The sequence below is a fragment of the Prionailurus viverrinus genome, chromosome C2 (assembly GCF_022837055.1).
Source record: "Prionailurus viverrinus isolate Anna chromosome C2, UM_Priviv_1.0, whole genome shotgun sequence".
Lineage (NCBI taxonomy): Eukaryota > Metazoa > Chordata > Mammalia > Carnivora > Felidae > Prionailurus > Prionailurus viverrinus.
In genome coordinates, this window is record NC_062569.1 from 41,050,102 (window position 1) to 41,075,275 (window position 25,174).

General features: G+C 35.9%; 1 protein-coding gene across 2 annotated transcripts in view; it reads right to left on the reverse strand.

Moving 5' to 3' along the window:
- PLOD2 (procollagen-lysine,2-oxoglutarate 5-dioxygenase 2) overlaps window positions 1-25,174 on the reverse strand; it is a 101,733-nt gene that overhangs the window by 22,479 nt on the left and 54,080 nt on the right. For both annotated transcript variants that reach the window (XM_047875969.1, XM_047875968.1), the window contains exons 4-10: window positions 19,777-19,940; window positions 16,282-16,394; window positions 13,940-14,003; window positions 12,614-12,711; window positions 5,525-5,626; window positions 2,079-2,204; window positions 303-424 (exon numbers count right to left, since the gene is read on the reverse strand). In XM_047875969.1, coding sequence (XP_047731925.1) covers window positions 303-424; window positions 2,079-2,204; window positions 5,525-5,626; window positions 12,614-12,711; window positions 13,940-14,003; window positions 16,282-16,394; window positions 19,777-19,940 — 789 coding nt within the window. The remainder of the gene's footprint in view (window positions 1-302; window positions 425-2,078; window positions 2,205-5,524; window positions 5,627-12,613; window positions 12,712-13,939; window positions 14,004-16,281; window positions 16,395-19,776; window positions 19,941-25,174) is intronic.

A 25,174-nucleotide genomic window follows, 5' to 3' on the forward strand; every position in this document is an offset into this window, starting at 1 on the left:
CCTGTATCGTTAATGTCCACTAAACTGTGGGCTCCTTGAGGGCAGAGACTATTTCTCATTTATTTCCATTCATTCATTATTCATCATTTATTCATTCATTTGACAAGCATACATTATAACCATCTGTCATATACCAAGCATTATGCTAGCCACTGGAAATATAGCAAAGAACAAGAAAGTCATAGTCTGGTCCTTGCTATCAAGTTTGGTAGTAGAGATAGAGAAACAGGTGATTATCGACCAGCCTATGAAAGGAGTAGGCATAGGGATTTATTAGGAAAACAGAAAACAAAAAAACATACATTCCCATGTTTCTGGCTTCGGCTTGACTTAGGTTTTCTTCTGGTCCTACTATTTTTATAGTACTGATTTCATGTTTAGCTTTATCAAAAAATACCTTGATGTCCTTTTCATGATAAACTTCCTGTAACATATTTTAAAAGTCAAAAATTAGTGCCAAAATGACAATAGGATGACTGAAGTGTTCATACATAGGGATGGCATCCCATTCAAAGTTGTCAATTCCACAATTCACATTATTTCCTCAATTACAGATGAAATGATAACCTATATTAAACAAATTCAATTTCAATATCACATGAAAAATCTAAAGTAGATACATAGCAATATTTTTTTCAATGGAAGATACTTCAAAATTCTTCTGACGTCCACTCCTAGACAGGTCCTCGAATCAATATTTAAATCCTGGCTGCTATAAAATGCTCTAACTCGAAGGAAAATGGTTTGTGGCCTGAGAATCTTAGACATGTGCTTTAAAATATCCATAAAAATGCCTACTAAACATAATAGACATTAATCTAAGTTATAAATACAATCATATTTTATAAAATAAATATTTTAATACTCTTTAAAGCCAGAGAGAAAAATTAGTGGTCACATATGAAACTGTGTTTTTACAAAAAGAAGGTAAAGTTTAACAAAATTTTATCAATAAGAAAATATAATGGGAAAATTATCAACATATAAGTCATCAAATTAGTGTGAGTCAACTATGCTAAAATTTAGATAAGATTATCTAACATAGATAATCCAACATTAGAGCATTTCAGAGCTTTTTATGTATCAAGTCTCACTAAGTATTTTTGAAAGCTTTCCACAGCTTGTTAAAACTACTTATAAAGCATAAAAGCTACACAGAGTTCATTTTATATATAAAAAAGGGGGGGGGAGGGAAGCAAAATCCTCTGCCATTAAGAAGGTCCTACAAAAGGAAGAAGACCTAAATAAAAGACACAATACATAAAAACAAAACACTTTAATGTATATAAATACATTACAATGCATTTTACAGAGCAAATGCTCAATGATTCACCCTTCTAAACTTTTTTTAGCTATGAAACTTTTTCTATGAATTTAAAATATTCCCTGGAAAAGGCAAATGATAAATTGACATGAACGTTAGGAAGAAAGAACAATATTAAACCAAAAGCATTAGGACAAAAGGGAGAAAACAGTATACTTCACACCTATTGCATTTTTCTAGAATATGTTAAGTGTCAATTGTTTTAACAGGAAAGAGACAAATATATGGGAAAATTCTGAGAAAAGGGTCTTTAAGTTTAGATTACATGTGGGAGGGTTGGGGAGGTTCTGTATATTTTTGGAGGAAATGACAGTATCAAAATCCTTTGGGGGAGAGCATGCCATTGTGTGATTAATCAAAACAATACTATATCTAGAAGCGATTTCAAGTTCTGATGCTATGGTGTTAGCTTAAGCTGCAAACAATTTAATGACCAGTTCCATAAAAGAAAATTCCATAAAACCCAAAGGCAAGGAATACAAGGACCTTTGACATTTCTTCACATATATATTAAGTTGAGTCATATGAAATGAGCTGATATTCAACCATTTTTGATCTACAAAACTGAGTTTCACGTGGCTCATTCCAATATTATGATAGTTTCCAGATTCTAAAATCCTTAGGTTCGACATAAGCAGGACAGTAATTACTCCAAAAATTCCCCACTAAATTTATATAAGTAAATAATAACACGTATTTCCAAAGAAGATAAAAAATAATTTTCACATAAAATATTCATTGCTCAAATACTTACTTTATTATGAATAAAGAGTTTAAGTGCTTCTTTTGGGTAATCCAGTGTCAACAATATGTCCAGAAATCGAGGTAGGAAAGGGGTTGGTTGTTCAATAAAAACGCCTATTGTTACATTTGGATGGACCTTTGTTTTACGGCAAACATGAAAACAAATTATTATTATTTTGGATTTATTCTTAATTTTATTTATTCTTAATTCTTAATCTTAATCAATATTAATCTTAATTCTTAATCAATACAACATAAAATATACCGGCAATATCATTTCAATATAATCTGCTAAATCTGAATTGACTCATGGCAATTCGCTAACATGTAAAATACAATCTTATGGCCTCCATCAAAGTGATTTTACTCAATCACGTATTGGCATTATGACTTAGGTTTGAAGAGGAAACTCACTATCCTATTTACTACATGGATGTAATAAAGGATATTGCTTACTCTATTATTCAGTGCTTCCTTTATGATAGTCTTTAAAGAAATGTCCTTCAGTTCTGAATCTATTTTGACATCTTCATCTAAGAAGCCATAATGCTAATTGTGTTTCTCTTGGTTTCCATGGCTTGGAAGTCCCGCATTTAATTTGTAGCTCAAATAAAGCAACCATGGAGTTCTCGAGCCTTTATTTCTATCCTTGAATATTTCCTTTAATCTCATTTTATGGACAGTACTTTATTTTGCTTCATTATTATACACGAGAAAACTATAGTTTACCTTGTTCTATTTTTATAGATTTTCAAAAACCTGTTTGGGTATGTATTATAGGATAGTTTATCTTTCATTCATTGCATGAAAACTTTTGAAACACTCTTTATATTTGTCAGTCCTTGTGATAAGCAACATTTAGGACAAAGAGTGAAAGTTCCTGTCTTGAAAAATTTACAAATGGTTGGGGAAGACAGAAACATAAGTAAATGACCATGTAATAGTGTTATTACCAAAACTATATGAAAGATTTCTTTATAATGCCTTTTTTTAAACATGTCTTGAGGCAGCTGGATGGCTCAGTCAGTTGGGCGTCCGACTTCTGCTCAGGTCGTGATCTCACAGCTTGTGAGTTCAATCCCCACATCAGGCTCTCTGCTAAATGCTTGGAGTCTGGAGCTTGCTTTGGATTCTGTCTCCCTCTCTCTCTGCCCCTCCCCTGCTTGTGCTCTGTCTCTCTCTCTCTCTCAAAGTATTAATAAACATTTGAAAAAATTAAGAAAATTAAAAATAAACATGTCTTAAAACCTGAATTTAAGGATTAAAGTTTTTAAGAAATATCATATATGTTAAGTGCTGAATGAGGTACCTCATTTCCCATCTTTTCACACATGATGCCTCATATATTTCTGTTATCTGGATTATAAGTTAATATTTGTTTGCACTGAAGTATACCTTGTACACTGTTCTACTTCTTTATAAATTCATTCACTCACCCAAATATTTATTATTGAATAAAAAATCCAAACAACTAAAGACAAAATATCTACCCTCTGGGAGTTCTCAATTTAATAGAGGAAATAAGTGAAAAGTAGATCACAACTCTCCCTTATCAAATGATATAATACATTTCATCTGCATTTCATAATAACCTTAGAAGTTATTTATTATTCCAAATTTACACATGAGGAAAATGGGATTTAGAGAAGTTGAGCAACTCAGAACACATAATTAACAGGTAAAGACCTGGGTTTCAACATGCTACAATTTCATTATCCATCTAAGTTGGCTTTATATACTAATGATAATACAACAGTTAACACTGATTGAAGGCTTAGCACTGCATATGCATATACAATTTATAAATATAAATATCATTTATATATGCATAAAGTTTCATTTAACCCTCCCTTTCTTTATATAGAAAGAAACTTACCTATGGCCCACATCCAAGAATATGGTAGGCCTGAGATCTTAACTACCCATATAATTTTCATTTTTATATCCTTATTGCATAGTAACTAATATGTAAAACATATAAAAAATCTGTTTAGCAAAATATAATAGCTTTCCTTTCTAACATATTTTATCAGTCTGTCAGACAAAAGAGTTTAAGAAACAAGTGATTTACTCCTATATGCAAAAACTAATAGTGATAAGATAAAAAATTTTAAAGTAAATATTTTTCTATCTTTGCACCAGAAAGTTTATGTAAAAGGAGACCAAACAGATAAAAAGCATTAACCCTCCCTCCAAAGGACAACACTACTTTCTGCAGAAAAGATCAGGTTGAATTTTTAAACATCATGATGCAGCTTCATTCAAAAATATTCTGGCATTCTTTCCGGATAGGAAACATTCAGTTTGTTATTTGAGAGACCGGCCAAAAAGTCTTATTTTCAAGGAAAGTAAGGCTCTATTCAGAAGCTCCTATATATGCACAAGTTACTCTTTGTCCTCCTTTCAGACAGTGATAAGCATAGAAAGTATTTAAATTCAGGAGCTTTGGTTCTATACAGTGAGAGTATTTTATATTTGCATGGATCCAGGAGTTGCCAGAACTACATTACTGGGAATTTTATTTTTGCTTATATTGGTTCTACTTATCTGGCATGCTGTAGAGACTCCATAAACCTATGATGAATGAAGGAAAGAATCAGCCTTAATGACAAAATCATCCCTAGAATCCAACTGCTCATATATGTAATAACAGTTTTCTAAGTTACAAGAGCAATTTTTTGGAAGAAATACGTTACTATAGAATACACTGAAACTGCTCTGATGGATGACAGAAGAATGCATGCAAATGTTCTACAGATAAATATTATTTCTAATTGCTCCTTTACCCTCAAACTAGTTATAATTCTCTATGAAATACGCCTATAAGTAGCACTGTGTCTGGCATATAATGTGTATATGACATCTAGGCAAAATTGCAGTGGTCAAAAATACAGGGTCTACGGCCGGGCTGCCTAAATTCAAATCCCACCTTCAACGCCTAAAAAAACTGTGTGCCCTTAAGCAAGTTACTTAATCTGCGTGTCCCTCAGTTTTTCATTTGTAAAACTGTGTCAACAGCACTACCTACTTAAGAGATTTTGTGAAGTTTAGTTGGAGTATTTAATGCAAAATACTTAAAACAATTCTTAGTTATATAATCATATATTATTTTTTAACTCATCAAATTTAAAAATCAAGCACAGATAATATTAGTCAATACAAATGCTGAAGCATTTTTTTTCCTCGATGCTTTGACTAAGTTGGCAGACTAAAAACAAGGGCAGCCAATCATAATAAGATTAATATTAAATATTAACAACCAAGCTCCTTTTATTGGGATCAATTACTAGCCAGTTTTACTCTCAAAAACAGTTCAGAAATACAAAACTCTAGCAATTTTCTGTGTCATCCTGTTTTAGCCTTATAAATGCATTATCTACCATATATCAAAACTATAAGCTAATGTTCTTTCAACAAATCACTGCACTTCCTGACATTTCACACATTTCCACTCACATCTACTGTAGACAAGTCAATTGTATCCAAGTCACAAAGAGTGCAGCCATTATCCTGTGTCCATGCATTAGGTACATAGTTTCCAAAATAATTCAGGAGAATCTAGTAAATGAAGGAAAACTGTATTAAAGAAAGTAAGCCTCTCCCATCAATGTGCTTTCATTCTATAAACATCTAACTTCAAAGCAGGTTTTCTGCATTAGGTATATTCTTTAATAGTTCTACTAATATGTAAGACCTAGAGGTTTATACTGAACTAAATTCGTTCCAGACAATGAGTCATAAAACCAGGGCAAACTTTGTCTAGAAATGCCAAAAACTGCATTATAAATCATAAAGGTCATTGTATTTCATTATGTAAGAAACAATACCAGATGAGACACAATTAAAGAAATATGTAAATAATGAAACACAGAGATTTAATTGAGCTAACGAGACTTACCAAAAACAACACTAATGAGAACAGTCACATGAATAGTAATTTAGTAATAAGACATATATGTTTAGGGGCGCCTGGGTGGCTCAGTCAGTTAAGCGTCCGACTTCAGCTCAGGTCACGATCTCACGTTCGTGAGTTCGAGCCCCGCGTCGGGCTCTGGGCTGATGGCTCGGAGCCTGGAGCCTGCTTCAGATTCTGTGTCTCCCTCTCTCTCTGCCCCTCCCCCGTTCATGCTCTGTCTCTCTCTGTCTCAAAAATAAATAAAACATTTAAAAAAAAAAAGATAATATATGTTTAAAGGCCCAGGGCAGACACCTATGGTGAATGGGGCAGTGCCAGACGATCGCCACTCAAAACAAGTTTTATATATACTTTATCACCAAAAAGCACTAACCTCTTCCAGGAAACCATGCTACCTACCATAAACTAGGCTTCTGGGCAGTGGTTCAGGGGGCACTGACTTCAGGAAAAGAAAGTCTGCAGTTTAAAACAGATCTACAACAAGGCCCTAATTACTGCCACCCCACAATTATTAACAGTAAACTGAAGTACACTACTGCTTTTCTCCCCCTACCCCCCACCCCCGCCCTCTGCTACCCCTTTTAGGTCACTCAGGGCATCTCCTTTTTAACTTTTCTCCCTCTGCCCTTAGGCATCATTGGAGATCATTTCACCTGTAAAATCTAAGTCCCTTTGTGTGTTTTGGCTGAAGAAGAAAGTGAGGGAAGGTAGATGGAGGAGAGACATAAATACACTAAAATATGCTCTGAGCCCTCAAACAAATCTTGAGTATCCCCAGAATGTAAACATTTTCAGGAAACTTGTGCGGATTTACTTATAGGTAAGATGAACTCAAAAGGGAAATGTGTCAATACATTAAGTATGATGGCCAAAAATGTACAGAAGTGCCTACTGGATTTTTCTAGCTTCCTAAGTCCCTGAAAGATCTTATGGTGCAGAATAGATGAGGTAATTAGTACCATTTTACCAGATTCCTCTCAAATATATGGGATGCCATCTAAATATCTCTATTGTACTAAAACAAATGTTGTTGAAATGATACAGTATTAATTGCAATGGGAAAATCTTTGTACTATGCAGATATTGTAGATATAGTTACATTCAATTTGTAGATTACAGTCATAAGACATCGGAAGTAATTCATTCACATCTCTTTTGAACTACATGATAATTCAGGAAACAAATTACAAGGCAGGAAACATGTACTTATGAAATTCATTAATGACATTTCAAGAGTCAATGTGGTCATTTTAAGGTGCCTCTAGCGCAAAAAAAAAATTACTGTTGTCAAATGCCAAATGCAAACATTAAACATTCATATTCCATACAATAATATGGTTTTGAAGGAAGAAAAGAGATTCATGTGAAAATGGATCCTGTCCTAAATATTATTTCTAAAAGAAATTTTAAGAAATTTAAGGCTAGAGGAAAATACAACTTTTTTAAAATGTCCTGGAAAAGAGTTTTTCTTTAAAGGGAGAAAAAAAATCCCCCATAGTTGGCCATATCTAAAAGCCCCATCTCTGTGTAAAGACTGGCACTTTCCTCATCTCAGAAATCTCATAAAAATTAAATATTTATTTCATGAATTATTGATCAGTCTATTAGAACCCTTATGTGAATATGAAAATGATCAATATCTTTTCAAAGGTTAGAGCATAAAAGGTATTACTTTTAGTTTTCAGAATTAAAACTTTATTTTGTAACCTTTCCACATTCTACTCCTTACCTCAATTTAATTTTCATAGATAATTAAGATATTTTAAAAACATTACTTTTGACTGGAAACCTTTCTCTTTTGGATCGCTCACTACACAGGCAGAAGTTATCCATCACCAACCCCCACTTTCCATTTACATCTGTTTTCTTCATTAAAATCTGCAGACATTTATGCTGGCAGCTTTGGAAAGTGCAGAAAACTGTTTATGTAGTTAGGCTGTTCCAGGCAGTCCCCAGCTACTAGGTGGTAGTACTTTCCTGATCCTTCTTTCACAATATCAAAATGTTTCCAGAGATGATGTCATTTCATTGGCAGAGAAACTTTTCCAACCAAATCTTTTCTTTCTTTCTTTCATTTTCCCAAATCATCCAATTATTCAAGGTCATAGTGACCCAAGCATTTAATTTGTGTTTTTATGTACAGAATTAACATCCCTATTTTTATTGTAAATCAAATTAGTTTCAGAAATGTTTGTTTTCACGTGCAAATTAGGTGATCTGATCTTCTGTTCAATTTTAGCTTGTATACTACCACCAATGTCATGATTACCTTAACAGGTATATTATCTGATATGTAAAAGAAAAGGTTAGGTGTTAAAGTAAGCATCTTTTAATGTGTTACGAACAATAAATGAGCTTCCTAGAATAAAAAGTAAAGCTTCAAGCCAGAAATCATAGTTTCTGTCTAAAAATTTATTAATATTAGATTGTGTGTACCTAGCCAAGTGAGAAAATAAGTGTGTAGAATACAGAAATATATTGTAAATAAAATGTTACTTAAGAAACACAAAATTATTTACGTATCATTATGAAAATAAATGAAAAGTATAAATGCTCACAGATATAGACTAAAAAGACAAAAAAACCCGAAAGCAATCATGAATAAAACAGTATCAAGGGCTAGTGATATTATAATTGATTTTTTAAGCTACTTATAATTTTTTTTTAGTGTTTATTTATTTTTGAGAGAGAGAGAGAGAAGAGTCCAAGCTGGGGAGGGGCAAAGAGCGAGGGAGACACAGAATCTGAAGCAGGCTCCAGGCTCTGAGCTGTCAGCACAGAGCCCAACATGGGGCTCGAACTCACGAACCATGAGATCACGACCTGAGCTGAAGTCAGATGCTTAACCGACTGAGCCACCCAGGCGCCCCTAAACTACTTATAATTTAAAAATTACTCTTACTAACAGCATGAGATTTAGAGAAATTAACTTTAATAACTTTGGTCTGTAAACACATTAAAAATAATTTATCATTTCTAGATTATGCATATATTTTTAAATGAAAAAAAATGGCTTAAATATTATCAGTTAGGTCATTGTTATGGTTCAAAGCCACTGGCATTATAATCACCCCTTAACTAAATAAAATAGTAAGTAAAATAAACTTATAAAAATTCATAGAAAATATCCTTTTGCCTTTAACGATGGTTTAAAAACAAAGTTTCTATCTAGAGAATAATCTGCTTTCTTTCCCATTAGCCTGGACGCAGGGGAAAATGTAATACATTCATGTGCCTTTAACTTTAACATAATATTATTAAATTAGATATTAGCGCTAAGTAAATGCTTATTTACATAATCTTTTCTCAAATGTTTATGTTAACACAAGTTTAATTTTTATAATAAAAAAAATGCTTCATTCTTTGTTGTCAAATAGAATCACAGGAAGGTAGACCAGATAGGATCATGTCAGAGAAAATATAATAGGATCATCACACTGCTTGAAATTCCAGAAACTGTGACAGCCCAAACTGAGAATGTTTCTTAGAAGACCTAAAACAGGTCTTTCTAAACGGACTAAGGATTAGGGCTCCTTTTCTCATGAGAGGTCCTAAATTAGTCACTCTGTAAAACTTTAGGCAGTATCATCCCAAGAATTCAGGAGAAACTGGTGATGACGTCACAACCACTGAACATCAGGGCTTGCCCACAAAAGCTTAATGCTCAGGGCCATGCCCCCTCTTTAAAGACATTTACATTTGATTTAGAAAATTACCAAGAAGAAACAGCACCCTATGTGGTTATAGGAGATGTCTGGTTGAACAAGCCCTTGTCTAAATGGCACCAAGGATATCAGACAGAGGGCTAAAATAGACACTGTGTGCATGCACACGTACAAACATGTACGCACACACACATGTATTGCAAAGGACGCTTCATAGACAAAAGATGTCCATTTATCTGCTTAAGGAGAAGTTACAGGGATCCACGTCAGTTTTATGACTTTTTTTGCCCTGCCAAAAAATAATCTGCCTTACCACTCCCAAGAATAAGCTAGGTCATTAGATTGTTTATAAATTCCGACATTTACTGAAAGGTTAACATATGCTAGATACGTGCTGGAGCCTGCGGAAACAAAAAGTAAACAGGATAGGTATGGTTTCTATAATTCCTAGGCTAAAGGCCCAGTAAGTAAGAGAGACAAAAAAAAAAAAAAAAAAAGTAAATCCATACCTGTCTAGCGTGTGGAATTAGGTATTGTGATGGACAAAGTTCCAAATACTATAGAAAGCATGCAGGAGACCTGAGAAGTAAAGACTAAGCTGATGTCTACAAGATGAAGAGGATTTAGTAGGTGGGTAGAGCAAGTGGGATTAGGGGCAAAGGATTCCAGGGTTCAAAGTTCAAAGGAATTCAGTACGTAGGAGTGGGGGGAGAGAAAGAGGGAGAGAATGAGTATGAGAAATGTTCGTGTAGATATCTGTAGTGTCAGGAGCGGGGAAGTAGATGGAAGAATGGACTGGTGATCACTAAACCAGGAGTGAAATTTTAAAAGGAGTTTTACAAGGCAAGGTGAGAATTTGGCTCTTTACACCTAAGTCTACAGAGGGCATTATACAGGTGACTGATGTGACTGACTTTCTGCTTCAGCACAATGCTCTAGGTTCCAGGTTTCTGGTGGGTGGTTTGCTAGGGGTGGCAGGGTGCAGGTGGCCTGAACTAAGGAAGCTGTCATTGGCACTGAGAAAATTAGACAAACCACCACGTACAGGAATCAGAAAAAAATAGCTCTTGGGTTGGGAGTGGGAAGCACCTAGAACCAAAACAAGACCCACGTTCCCATGAACCAGCTGGACAAAAGAGGAGGCAGAGCTGAAGGTCTTGAGTTCAGGTCTTCATATGATACACAAAGCTACCAACTGGGTATTCAGACCTGGAGCCTGAGAAAGATACAGGAGCTAGAGCAAGGATTTGAAAATCATCAGCATCACAAGAGGATTGGCTGACATAGGAAGGAAGCAAATTAACCAAGAATTTGTGTAGAAAAGAAAGGTGTCTCTGAGAGATACCTATGGAACACTTAATTAAAACAAGAAAGGAAAAAGATCGCTCCCACCACCCTTGAGCTACCCCACCCATACGATGTCTGTTTTTTTTTTAATGTGTATTTAAAAAAAAGAAAAAGAGAGAGATTTAAGAGACCAGAAAATCAGTAGACAAACCAGCAGAGAATGGTGCAAAGGGAAAGAGTGTTTATTTCAAGTAGGGCCAAATGGGATCAACATGGTCAAATGTTATCTCTGAGTCAAGTAAAATGAGGGCTAAAGAGGATGTCACAACAGACCTTGGCAGGAGCATTTCTTGGTGTGGTGGGAAGAGGAACAGAGGTGGCGGTAAGTTGCCTCTACTTTAAAGTGTGTGGCTGTGAAGGGGAGGAAAAAGGCAGGCAGGCTCGAAGGCAAAAGGATTGAGGAGGATGGTTTAGTTTGTGCTGCCTTGGCTTTGTTTTAAGATGGGAAAGACTTGAGGGTCTTTACATTGCTAATGAGTAGGAGAGGATAGATCTGGGAAAGTGATACAGGAAAGGAGTGCCCCCAGCCAGACTGCAGGAGGGCTGGAATGGGACAATTCGCAAGTTGTAAAGATTACCTGGAGGGGAAGAGGAATCTTTTTCTTCCATTTTGAGGGTGAACAAGCTGCCAGTGTGAGCTTTCCCTTGCCCTGCTTCCCATGCATATAGCTTTTACTGGAATTCACACTACTCAATCCTCTGAAACAGCAGAGGACATCTCCCCATCCCCTCTTCCCACAGTGCACATCTGTTCATCTCTTTTCTAGGTACTTACAAACTAGGCATCTCGGTTTCTCGGAACACTGTTTCAAGCACACATCTGTATCTCAAACTTATCTAAACATTTTGCAGTCAATAACATTCTCAGCAAGCTCAATGATGTCTATCTGAAAAGCATCTAAAATTTCATTAGTCGCAATATGTCTTTCTCAACTATAACCCATCAACCTTGGTATTAAAATAAGTGCAAGAAGAAGCTTCCAGCCACACAGTGACACCTCAATCTTTAACAGAGTTGTTAACTCAGAAAATGGTGAGTTAATGACCTCAGCATCTCGTATTCAGATAGGATATCCTGTATGAGGAAAATATGGCTCATTCTCAAGTTCGCTGTTATTCTTAAACAGTAATGTGTCAAAAATAGAAAGAAAAAGTATCACTTTGCTCAAGAAAAAACATCATTTGATTAATCTGAAGGAAACCACATAATACACAGTGTAAAGATGAAGCCAGTAGATTGCTAGCACTAAAATAGAGACTCTTAAAGATACTAAAAAAGAGGGGCGCCTGGGTGGCTCAGTTGGTTGAGCGTCCGACTTCAGCTCAGGTCACGATCTCGCGGTCCGTGAGTTCGAGCCCCGCGTCGGGTTCTGGGCTGATGGCTCAGAGCCTGGAGCCTGCTTCCATTCTGTGTCTCCCCCTCTCTCTGCCCCCCCCCCCGTTCATGCTCTGTCTCTCTCTGTCTCAAAAATAAATAAAACGTTAAAAAAAATTTTTTTAAAAAGATACTAAAAAAGAGAAGTAGAAGGAGGAGAAGGTAAAGGAGGGGGGAGAAGAAGATGACACCCTACATACTGCTCTGTAGTAAGGAAACAGGGAAAAGTCACTGTGACTCACCTTGGTGGGTCCATTTCCATTAAGTGCCACTGGTAATGTTTCATAAAATACATTCTTAGCTCTGGCTTTGCCATTTTCAAATTTTAAAACAACTTCATCTGGGTTAAAAAGGAAAAAAAAACAGATTTTAGTCATTTAAAATGTGTGTGTATTCATATGCACATATACATGTCTACATCTATCTATACCTTCTTGTTGTTATAAAATTTCTCACGAATGCTATTCCATGTGCTACAACACGTTTAGAAATTTTGCCTACTTTAGGTCCGCAGAGCACCTCAATCACTCCAACCCGGCACCCGCAAACTGAGGCGCTAAGACACTGACCGGGGTGTCTGGCCGGAGAAAAGCATCTTTGCCGTCCTGCTTCCAAGGGCTCTTGATAGTAATGTGATCCCAGATGAGCTAAATTATTATCTCAATTTATTCAACTGTAAAAATGGGATCTTTGCCTGCCTTTCAAAGTTATTATGAAGATGATAACAATACAAATATGGCAAATAGAACACTGCCAGACATAAACAAGGTTTCTGCAGTTGGCCATCATTGATAGTATTTCCAGTTCTTGAAAATCAGGCCTAATGCAAATACCAGGAATACACAAGTCAGATGGGAGCAGGAACAGCTGTTTTTTGTTGCTGTTTCCAGTTCCTTTCCTCACATTTCCTAAGCACTTCAAACTAAATGCTTTCCATTCTGAGAAACTTTTTAGTGCATGAACTGCCTTGAAGAGTTGTACTGAATTACAATGTATTTTTAATCTTTAAAGTATTAATGCATTAGTGAATTAGTGTATTTTTATTTTCAGTATATTGGTTAATTTAATGGATTAATGTATTTTTGCCAAGAAATATGTCTATCTAGGCAAACACACACAGGCATACCCACACAAACACACACACACACACACACACACACACACACACACACACACACCACAGTATGTGTGCCTGGTTATCAATTACCATTTAAGCTAGGTAAAGTACTCCAATACTCTAATATTCCTCAATTTACAACACAGAGAACGTACATGGAAAACTGTGTAATAATAAGGCATCATTAAGTTAAAAATATATCTCCAGATGGTGAGACACTAAATTCTAAATTACCTAAAGCTAGAAGCTTATCTTTTTTACACTAGTCTTAAGAAATGATTTTCAGAAAATGTATTTCACGATGTCAAACTAAGCTCAAGTCCATTGGTTTTTAAAAGTTGTAACAGTAAACCTTAACCGCAGCCCCAAAATGGATATAATACAGGACAGACAGTTGAAAACACAGGTGTTCGTTTGTATTCATGAACAATTCTGTATTTAGGAAGCATACCTACAGCTCCATTTAAAGTCTGGAAAATTTTGCATTTGTGATCCAATGTGATGTTAATAGCCTCCTAAAAATGAGAATAAAGATACTATTGAAAATGAGAACAAAAATAGCAAACAACACTATCGTGGCAATATAGTTTATTCTTTGGGGGAATTTAAGATCCTATTTGTAAATTATTCCAGCAATATTCTTCAGAAAGACAGAAAGACTATAGAGAGTTGACTGAATTAAAGGATAAAGGGTATGTTAAAGCATTCATGCTATTCTCCTAGTATTTCCACTTCACTGCATTATGACTAATTCTGACAAGTGGATTTTTAGCAGAAGTAAAATGAATCACTTCTAACCTGGAGCATGGAACTTCCACTTTGAGACCCCAAGTGGCACACAAACTAGTAAGATCTATGATGGCTGTTCCATCAGCCGGGGTCCCCAAGCGACTGCAATAAGCAGAAACCCTCTGCTGACCTATCACTGACATGTAGCAGGAGACATAGACCTCTGTTGGGTTAAGCTCTTGAGGTTGGGTAATTATTGTGGCATACTCCCCTACCTATCAGCTACAATAGGCACGTAATCAAGCAACATGATTACAAAGATTAATCCCCTTTACAAACTTTATGATTCTCAATGTACCAGTTTTTCAGCTACATTTCTCTGTCATAATAATATTCCTAAAATTATCTTTGTGTACTCCTATAGATTGAATGTTTGTGTCTCATCAAAATTCATATGAAGCCCTAACCCACGATGTGATGGTATTTGGAGACAGGGCCTTTGGTAAATAATTAGGGTTAAACTGAGGTCATGAGAGCAGGGACCTCACAATAGAATTAGTGCCCATGTAAGAAGAGACACCAGCGTGTTTGTGCATGCTCTCTGTGTATGTGTGCGTGCCTCTGTGTCTCTCTCTCTTTGCTACGTGAGGACACAGCAAGGAGGTGGCTGCTGTCTACAACCCGGAAAGAGAGACTTTGCTAGAAACCGACCATGCTGTTGCCCTGATCTAGGGTACAGGGTATGTCAAAGCATTCATGCTTTTCTCCTAATATTTCCACTTCTCCACCATATGACTAATTCTGAGTTCCTCCAGAACTCTGAGAAAATACATTTCTGTTGTTTAAGCGACCCAGTCTAGAGTATTTTGTTATGACAAACCAAGCAAACAAGGACATGTGCTAACCAGATAAAATCTTACGCTAAGAGAGAAACTTAAACAGGATTTACACAACTAAAAACATTACAGACTCAGTAGTGAGATTTCAGGGAAAGCACCCTGAAGCACAGACAACTAAGTAAGACTCAAAGTACTTTCACGGTTGAATTACACAAAGGCAGACAGACATCATGCTGCACAGGCTAGCACTCATGCCAAGAGCAGGCTTCTCCTCCTGGATGAAAGAAGAAGTCCTCAGGCTTGCTATGTCAGACACATAAGAGGGAAAGCAAAAAAGGGAGACGAATAAAAATAAACATTTTAAGCATAAAGTTTCCTAAGTATTAAGTGTCTAATGAAAACATTTAGATAACTGAAATGTTTATCTAAGAAACAGAAACAGCTACAGTTGCAAACTCGCTGTAAAATATACTTTAAAAAAACTTGTTTCTGGGGTTCCTGGGTGGCTCAGCCGGCTAGGCGTCCAACTTCAGCTCAGGTCATGATCTCACAGTCTGTGAGTTCAAGCCCCACATTGGGCTCCATGCTGACAGCTCAGGACCTGAAGCCTGCTTCGGATTCTGTGTCTCCCTGTCTGCCCCTCCTCTGCTCGTGCTCTGTCTCTCTCTCTCTCAAAAACAAATAAACATTTAAAAAATTTAAAAAAAAACTCATTTCCAATAACAGCACCCACAAATTATATAAACTCAGTACATTTTAGAACGATTATGTTACCTACGGTGAATTTATGAAACATTAACTTACATTATGTAAATATACTAACAATTTTCTAAAATTAGAGAACTTTGGTTTTACTTTTCTCCAAAGTTTCATTTAAATCAATCTCAGGAATATTCTCTTTAGGGTCCATACCAGACAGCTATTGTTCCCTGCATTCCTCCTCCTTAATAATAGAAATCCGATTTTTTAATAGGACACTTACACTTGAAACAAAGGACAACATTTTCTTTGCATATTATGCGTAGCCACATAAATATGTTCTGGTCAAAGAAAAGTAACAGAAAGTTTTTTCTAGAAAGATTATTTAAAAAGAGGTAATGTAACTCAGATGGTCCCTTATTTACCATTCTGTCTGTTTACTGCCTAGAACATGGATACAATGGCTGGAGCTCCAGTAGACATCTTAAATAAGGGGGTTATATTAAAAATGCAAGCTATTACATACCCTCTTCAGTGGATCAATGTAAATTTTAGTGTAAAAGAGCTGATCATCATCATTATCCTGGAGATTCCACTGCTGGACTATACGGTTGATATATGGAGCATAGCCAATAAATCCTGCAATATAACAGAGAGAGATTAGAGAATTTAGTAATCAAAGACCAAAACTGGTTTCTATTAATTCCACTCATCAGTTGCACAGAGGTGTAAATCCATCAGGCCTAATACTTAGGTTAGAATTTTACAGATTACCATGGAAGAAATGAGTTATTGAGCATCCTTTGTTTTATATATAAACTACGAGAGTGAGTTTTTACCAACTGCAAATCAAAGACTTTTTTTGAATAAACACATTCCCAAAATTAATTGACACAAGAGAGGGAATAATGTTTTCCAAGGCTCCTAAGGGAAAAAGTTACTAGGAAAAGAACAGAAGAAGACAGAATTTTCTTCCTGACCTTCTAAAATGATCTTTCTCGGATCCTTTGGAGAGGATTCACTGTTTCTGGAAAAAAAAAATCTCTACTATGGTGATTTAATGTCAGTGCAGGATGCTAACAAAATCAAAGGAATGTTGGAAATGTCACTGACTGCAAACATGTCAAAGAAATTTTATATCTAGGACATTTTGGGAATTTTTCCTTTACTTGAACTGGTCATAATTGTACCTGCTAAACCATTTTCTGGCTAGATTTTTTATGTCACAGTCTGGAGAAAGGAAGTCTAAAATTGGATTGTTCCCCTTGGCCTTCGAGCATAAGCATTAAATTTGCCAATAACAGTTGTCTATAAAAGACACAGACAACAGTATCATTTTTCCCCTGTTTGAATCTTCCTCTGAATTTCAGAAACGTAGCCAAGCTGTTATGTTTCATTGACCTGCAATACTGTTAAAAAGGGACGAAAGTTACTCTTGTGAACTGAAAGAAAACCTAATTTTTTACCCTCAAAATTAAAATTTCCTCATAGGAATAAAAGAATGAAAAGAAATAGGTCCAGAAAAATTACTGTTATCTAGAGAAATCAAGAGAAAATGAAAACATGCTTAAACCAATCACTGGTTGCTCCTCATTTGTTATTTTTATCAAATTAAAAAAATCTTAAAACACTGAAATATAGTCAATTTTTTAATTCCTATTACCAATATACTATAATGAAAAATATGTCCAAGTACTGGCATATGACATTTTCCAATAGTTTATATTACTCTTTTTCAAAATTTATGTTTCCTTACCCTTTTTATAAATCCCATTCAAAAATGACGAGAAATTTCATCTATTTTCATAGTATGTGATATATATTTTATATGATTTATATTTTTCTATTAAATTTCCATATTATTTCAAACCAATAAAGTTTATAATATTCTGAAATCTTCCTGATAAGGAAACACGGTTTCTTTCCATAATTTTTTAAAACTAAATGATATAATCATAAACGAAACTCATGTCCCTTAAATAACTCTCAATAGTCCATTCATGAAATTATATAATCTTTTATTGAATATATTTAGATTTTCTAGCATCTCTTTAATAATTATGACTACAGGGGCGCCTGGGTGGCGCAGTCGGTTAAGCGTCCGACTTCAGCCAGGTCACGATCTCACGGTCCGTGAGTTCAAGCCCCGCGTCAGGCTCTGGGCTGATGGCTGGGAGCCTGGAGCCTGTTTCCCATTCTGTGTCTCCCTCTCTCTCTGCCCCTCCCCCGTTCATGCTCTGTCTCTCTCTGTCCCAAAATAAATAAAAAACGTTGAAAAAAAATAATAATTAGGACTACAGAAAGCATAGGAATCATGTTTTGATCTCTTTCCCACTTAAAAACACCTTTTCCTTAATTAAACTTTCTCACAAAGGCACTCACTTGCTGGGTTTTTGCTGTTTCCACAGCACTGTGCATCTGTCTGAAATTTAGATTCTTAAACACATATACTCCATCTAGATGAATTTCGCCATCTCAGTGAATCATTACATAATTTGTATATAAATTACATCTAGATGTTTACTATATATATGTTTAGAAAAATTAATAAATATAAAATAAAACTTCTCCCAGAGTCCCTCAGCTAAGTGGTTTTTAGACTATATAGGACTTCAGATAAGTTAAAAGCCAGCCATATGCAACTGACAGGCTGACAGTTTGGGGGTGCAAGTGGCACCAATCCATAATTGAGGGTTTAGACAAAGAAGTAAAAATTGGGAAACAATCTTAGGGAGAGGCTTTGTCAGAGCATTAACTATAAATCTAAGAAGGAAAGACTACTAAGGTAATGAGGTCAAGTGACTAACATGAGAAAACCTAGGTTGTAACTTGATTATGGAAGTAAAATCCAAAGGTGGTAGATAGATTAGGAGAAAAATAAAATGGTCAAGAAATCCCCGTAACTATGAACTGCAGTTGGACTGAGATGGAGAGAAAAAGTGAGCTGAAACTAGGCAGTGCAAACTGGAATTTAAGGTGTCAGAAGTGCAATATTTATATGGGCTGACAAAATTCCAAGGCATAACTATGGGAATATATTGCATAAAATACATTGCAGGTAAATAGAGCTGGAATTGAGGCATCCCAGAGAAAGTAAATTACTTGCTAAAGGTTTCATTGCCATAAATGCCTTGATCAGAGCCTAGAATCCAAAAACGCTGCTGCTGCTACATCAAGTAGGACTTAACCTGAACTAAACTAAATAGTATCAGTTATGTACATGTGAATCGTCCAAAAAAAATTTGTTTTCCCAATGTGGCTTGGAACTTTCACCGAACTTATTTCTCTAACATGTCTCCCATCCTATTTGGTTATGTCTTCTGGTCATATGTTTATATTAATCTCAGTCTAAGGAAAACATTTTGGAGTCATCATACTGTCCAAAGTCAAGTTTATTAATTTTTTTTGAAAGGAAAGGGAAAATGTGATAATTTGTTCCTTTAATCCATGGTGGAGTGGCTAATGCAGCACTTTACATCCACTCAGTGTTGAACCTTTTTGATGAGTGATTTCAAGACAAAATCATTCATTTACTCTGATATATTTAAAACATAGATAGAATTAAGTAATGCCTATATTTTATAGCTACATGATTATAGTTTACACTTTTTCCTAAGTAAGGGAACTTACTTAGAACTTATTAGATAAACCCATTATCTCATAGCCAGAAAATTGTCAATGAAACTATAATCAGACCAGAATCCATGTTGTTTTTCCTTGAACAACTGAATGCCTCTAGGAGAAGTCACTTAAATTTGGGGAACATAGGTTTTCCCACTTATATTCTGGAAATAATAACATTTACACGGCTTAGTTCTGTTAGGAGCATCATATGATATAATACATGGAAAATATTTTGTTAACTAAAACACACCATGGATTCTAAGCTGATACAATTTTTCATAGTAATAAGAAGATAATGGTTCATGTCTATAGTTACCTATACAAAAAAAGGTTGTTTCATCAATATTTATAATTTTCTATGACTAGCAGTTAACTTCTCTGCCAGTATCTTACCCACCTCCCGAATTCAGGTAGCGTTTCCCAAAGTGCACAATGGGATACTTGTCTGCTAGTCTTTTGTCTGGCCACAGAATTCCATCGGCTGCAAAGATCACTTTATGGTTTGACTTTTGGAACTTTTTAAGAACTTCTTCTGGACCACCAGCAAATATGACATCAAAGCTGTTTAATGAGAGGGGGGGAAGAAGTTTTAAAATACACTTGTCAGAATTTAGGCATGTAAACCAAGAAATAGTCACTAATAAAAATCAGAATTTAGAATCCAACATAAGATTAATACCAACTATTTACAGAATATTCCAATTTTCCTTCAATTTAAATTATATGGGTTATACTAAATTATTAATGTTTACATCACATCGGCAGATAAGTCCAAATAAAGACAATGTTTTTTAGCGCCAGTCTTGATACATTTTTTCAATAATCACATATTCCCAAAATCAAAATGCTCAATCAGTATTGAAAGGTTAAAAAAATCAATAACTTGGGGTGCCTGGATGGCTCATTTGGTTAAGCATCCAACTCTTGATTTCGGCTCAGGTCATGATCTCATCATGGTTCATGAATTCGAGCCCTGGGAATTCAGGGCTGATGCACAGAGCCTGCTTGGGATTCTCTGTCTCCTTCTCTCTCTGCCCCTTCCCTGCTTGATCTCTCCCTCAAAATAAAAAAATAAATATTTTCTAAAAAGTCAATAACTATATATAACAATAATATAGACATAGTCATTGACAGAAGCTGTCATTATAACTGTCTAATGTTTCGATTTAAGTTGTATCCAACCATTATCATTTCTGAAGATTTCATTATCTTTGATAAAATGTGTTCAACTACTAAAAATCACCATTATAAATTTATATTTAAATCACTATTTAGCCTTAAAATCCTAAAATAAGGGGCGCCTGGGTGGCGCAGTCGGTTAAGCCAGGTCACGATCTCGCGGTCCGGGAGTTTGAGCCCCGCGTCAGGCTCTGGGCTGATGGCTCAGAGCCTGGAGCCTGTTTCTGATTCTGTGTCTCCCTCTCTCTCTGCCCCTCCCCCGTTCATGCTCTGTCTCTCTCTGTCCCAAAAATAAATAAACGTTGAAAAAAAATTAAAAAAAAAATCCTAAAAAAAGTGTTAGACAAGTGCATCTTTTTTAAAAAATTTGTTTAATGTTTATTTATTTTTGAGAGAGACAGAGTGTCTGCCTCTGCATAGCTTTAACAAGATGCACTTGTCTCTGCATCTTTTAAAGCTCAATAAGATTGAAAAAAATTATCTAAAAATTGACACTATAGGGCACCTGGGTGGCTCAGTTGGTTAAGCATCTGACTTTGGCTCAGTTCATGATCTCACGGTTCATGGGTTCAAGCCCCGCATCGGGCTCTGTGCTGACAGCTGGGAGCCTGGAGCCTGCTTAAGATTCTGTGTCTCCCTGTCTCTCTCTGCCCCTCCCCACTCACGTGCTTGCTCTCACTCTCGCTCTCTCTCAAAATAAACATTTAAACAGTTTTTTTTAATTGACATTATAATGTCAATGGTTTCATTGAGTTTTCTGAGGACATTATTGCTCATTGTTCATTCACAGAGTAACAATGACTTAACAAAACATGAAGTGTAAAAGCCACAACCAGATATGCTTCCACTCTGCAATAAATTCTTTATCCTTGTTACAACCATAAATTCTTTTGCATCGTTTTTTTTCACATCAGAGAACTTCAAGACCAAAAGTTTCCAAAGATAATAATTTAATGACCTAATATCCCAGGTAGTAAACAGTAAGAACAAACTAATGCTCCTGAATTCAGCACCAAGTGTTCCCAACAGCCAATAGTGCAGATACACTGCTGTGATATCTGAATGGAGGAGTAAGGAGACTATTCCACATGCTTTCCCCAGCCAGACTTGCTCTCAAAAAGCCTGGTAATATGCCAAGGCTGTAGTAATGCATCAGACAACATTCAATAACTTTTTATATATGAGTTATTTTGTAAAACAAGCCACACGATTCCTCATCTCTATAAAAATAAAAACCCTATGAAGTTTTAAAAATTATTTTAGAGGGGCACCTGGGTGGCTCGGTTAAGCGGCCGACTCTTGGTTTTGGCTCAGGTCATGATCTCAAAGTTTGTGGATTTGAGCTCCGGGCTGAGCTCTGAGCTGACACTGCAGAGCCTGCTTGGGATTTTCTTTCTCTCCCTCTCTCTCTGCCCCTCCCCCGCTTGTGCTCTATCTGTCTCTCTCAAAATAAATAAATAAACTTTACAAAAATTTACTTTAGCAAGAATAGTGTAAGTTTATACTTGTGGCAGAGGTGCTAACTGACCCTCATATACATTCCCCAGCCTTTATTTCAATAAAGGAATCCCCCTGTGTTAACTGGGCACATGGTCACCTTATTAAAGACTACTCTGAAGCTAGATGTGGGCACATGTCTAAGTCTGTCCAGCGGAATTTGGGTAGAACTGGTGTGCTTCTGTAATCTCCAGAACGTGTACTTTAAAAAGGAAGTTGCCTTCCCTCTGTTCCTTTCCTCTCTTTACCCTTCACGGTGAACTACACTTTACAAGTAAAAAGTACTCAACATACACAAACCCTCACCAGATAGTACACTTCTGAGTCTTAAACAAAACTAAACAAAACACACGAGAGTTAAAATGTTACTAATGTGCAACTACACTTAGTAAGTTTTTTAGTGAAGTTTTTAGCCAAGTTTTTTAGAAAGAAAAAATAAGGTTGGGATCAGAGACGTTGACTACTTCTTTTCATTTTTATATTGTTCTAGAAAATTTAAATTTTATGATTTGTTACAGAAAATATCATCTCAAAATTAAAACTTATCTATATATATACCTTTCCATACATGGTGTCTTCTTTCTTCCAGAATCAATAGGCAAGCTTCTGCTAATACTATTAATAACAATCATGAAGGGACTCAGAGCATACAGTTTGAAGTCTTCTAGTTGTGTGTCTAATTTCAGCTCTGCCATGTGCTGAGTAACCTTAGACAAGCTACTTAAATTCTTAATGCTTTAATTTCTTTATGTATAAAATGGGGAGGAGGGCAGTACCTATCTCATCAAGTTACTGAATAAAAAATTAAGAACAACTCATGGCATGTTATAAGCACTCAATAAAGTCAAAAATTAACATTATTGTTACTAGATGAAAGGGACTGTAATAACGGGACAGGCAGGAGGAAAACTCACTTTTAAGTTCATACCAATCTGTAGTTTATAATAATTTTATTTTTATATACACATATGTTAAGATAAATTTTAAATCAGAATACATGTGTTCTGACTAAAAACCTCAAACTATCTTCTCCCTGCCTGTTGATTGAAAGAGCTGAATTAATCTAACTGTACAAAATAATATTTATAAAAATATATCTATTTCCTCTTTTTCTTATAAATAAGTACAACTTAGTTCCTCAGCATGACCACTTTAGATTTGACCACTAATCCTATCTTACTTTCCTGAAGTAGGAAAGAAGACCAGTGTCATGGGTAATTCAGCCACAAGAGGCAAGACAAATAAATCAAACCTTCTGAGACACAGACTGCCCTTCAAGTTGCAGAAGACTCCCAACACATTGCCTAGAGATGGAAAAAAGGGATTATTATGTCAGAGAATCACATGATTGGGAGACTTGGGCCAACGGATTCAGAAATTTTGTAGGTAGCATCACATCTTCAGAGGTAGAAATGCACATTTGGAATTTCTGTCTTTATAAACCTGGTGAAGACTATAGTATCTATACCATCTATCTGAAACTATTAGCAGAATCCAGTAGCTTGAAAGGGAGTTGTAGCAACTTCGACTTTTATGATTTAGTAGTTGATAAGCAAGCATTACCTTTATAACACAAAATAATTATTTTCAGCTTATTTATTTATTTTGAGAGAGACAGACACAGCCTGAGCCGGGGAGGGGCAGAGAGAGGGAGAGAGAATCCCAAGCAAGTTCCACAATGGCAGCACAGAGACCGATGCAAGGCTCAAACTCACGAACCATGAGATCGTGACCTGAGCTGAAACCAAAAAGAGTTGGACACAACTGACTGAGCCACCCGGGCACCCCCCAAAAATAATTATTTTAAAGCAAAATGGAAAGGCAAAGATTATGTTCACACAATCGAAGTGAGAATTTAACTCTGAATAAAAATTTAAGGTAGCTAAAACTTTCCCATTTTATTTTAGTGGCATTGTTATTTCCATGTTTAAGGATTTTAGAACAGTTCTCTGAATTGATTTAAAACTTTTCAAACAGCAAGAAAGTTTTTCTACTTAAAATTACGTTGGCCACAACAACCCAAATAATCAAATTTTTTAAAATGCACAACGGTCATAAAAATAATTCTCACAGGAATTTGGTCCATTTAAATACAAAAAATAAAATAAAATTTTCCATAGTTAACTGTGGTAAATATTCCTGGGTCCTGCAAAAACCATAAGGTCCCACCTTATGTGGTCATACTGAGTTCTCTAACAGACATGTCAGCATTCTATCTCTAACAGGTCATTCAAACTTTTACAAGTGTTTGCCCTTCTGTGTTCCCTGTTTCTGTGGCACCATCAACCACACAGTCGCCCAAGCTGAAAATCTTTCATCCAGCTTTACCTCCTCCCTTTCTATGCCCTCTCGAATCAAATATTTCACCAAATCCTATTGACTCCATCTACTTAATCTATTTAGCATTCAAATCTTCTCCACCCTTTCTAGAAGACACTGGACTAGATTAATTCCAAAACCCTACAAGCCTCTGCGTTACCTATTTCCTCACTTCTGATAAGGACTCACGGACAAACTCTCCTGAAAATCATTCTGTGCTAGTCCCCAGGCTGGATCAGTAGTTCACAACTAGGTCTAAAGCAGGACTCTGCAAATATTTACTATCTAGCCTTTTACAGAAAATAATTTTGGCTTTGAGGGCAATATGGTCTCCGTTGCAAGGACTCGATTCTGCTGTTGTAGTGCAAAAGCAGCCAGAAACAATGACCATAGCTGTGTTCCAATAAAACTATTTATAAAAACAAGCAGTGGTCTGGCCCCTGGCTTACCAGCACCTGGCCTACAGAGTAAAGTCTAAAAGAATCAGCGTCACAATAACTTTCCATTAAGTAACCTGTTCCGAAACCAAACTGAACCATTTGATCTGTCATTCTCGTATTTTCTCAAGATGTTTCCATCTGCTTGGCACATCTTCTCCCAATCGGGTCCAAACCATTCCCATTTCAAATCTCACCTCCTTTAAAAACTTCTATTTGATTCACCTGAATAGAAGAGACCCTTTCCTTCCTTTTAGTTCCCACAGACCTTTTCCCTTCTCATTTCATGAAACATTGTATTTCTTCCCCTTCACACTGGGACTGCCTATCTTATACTAGACTGCCTATTCTGTCTTCATATGC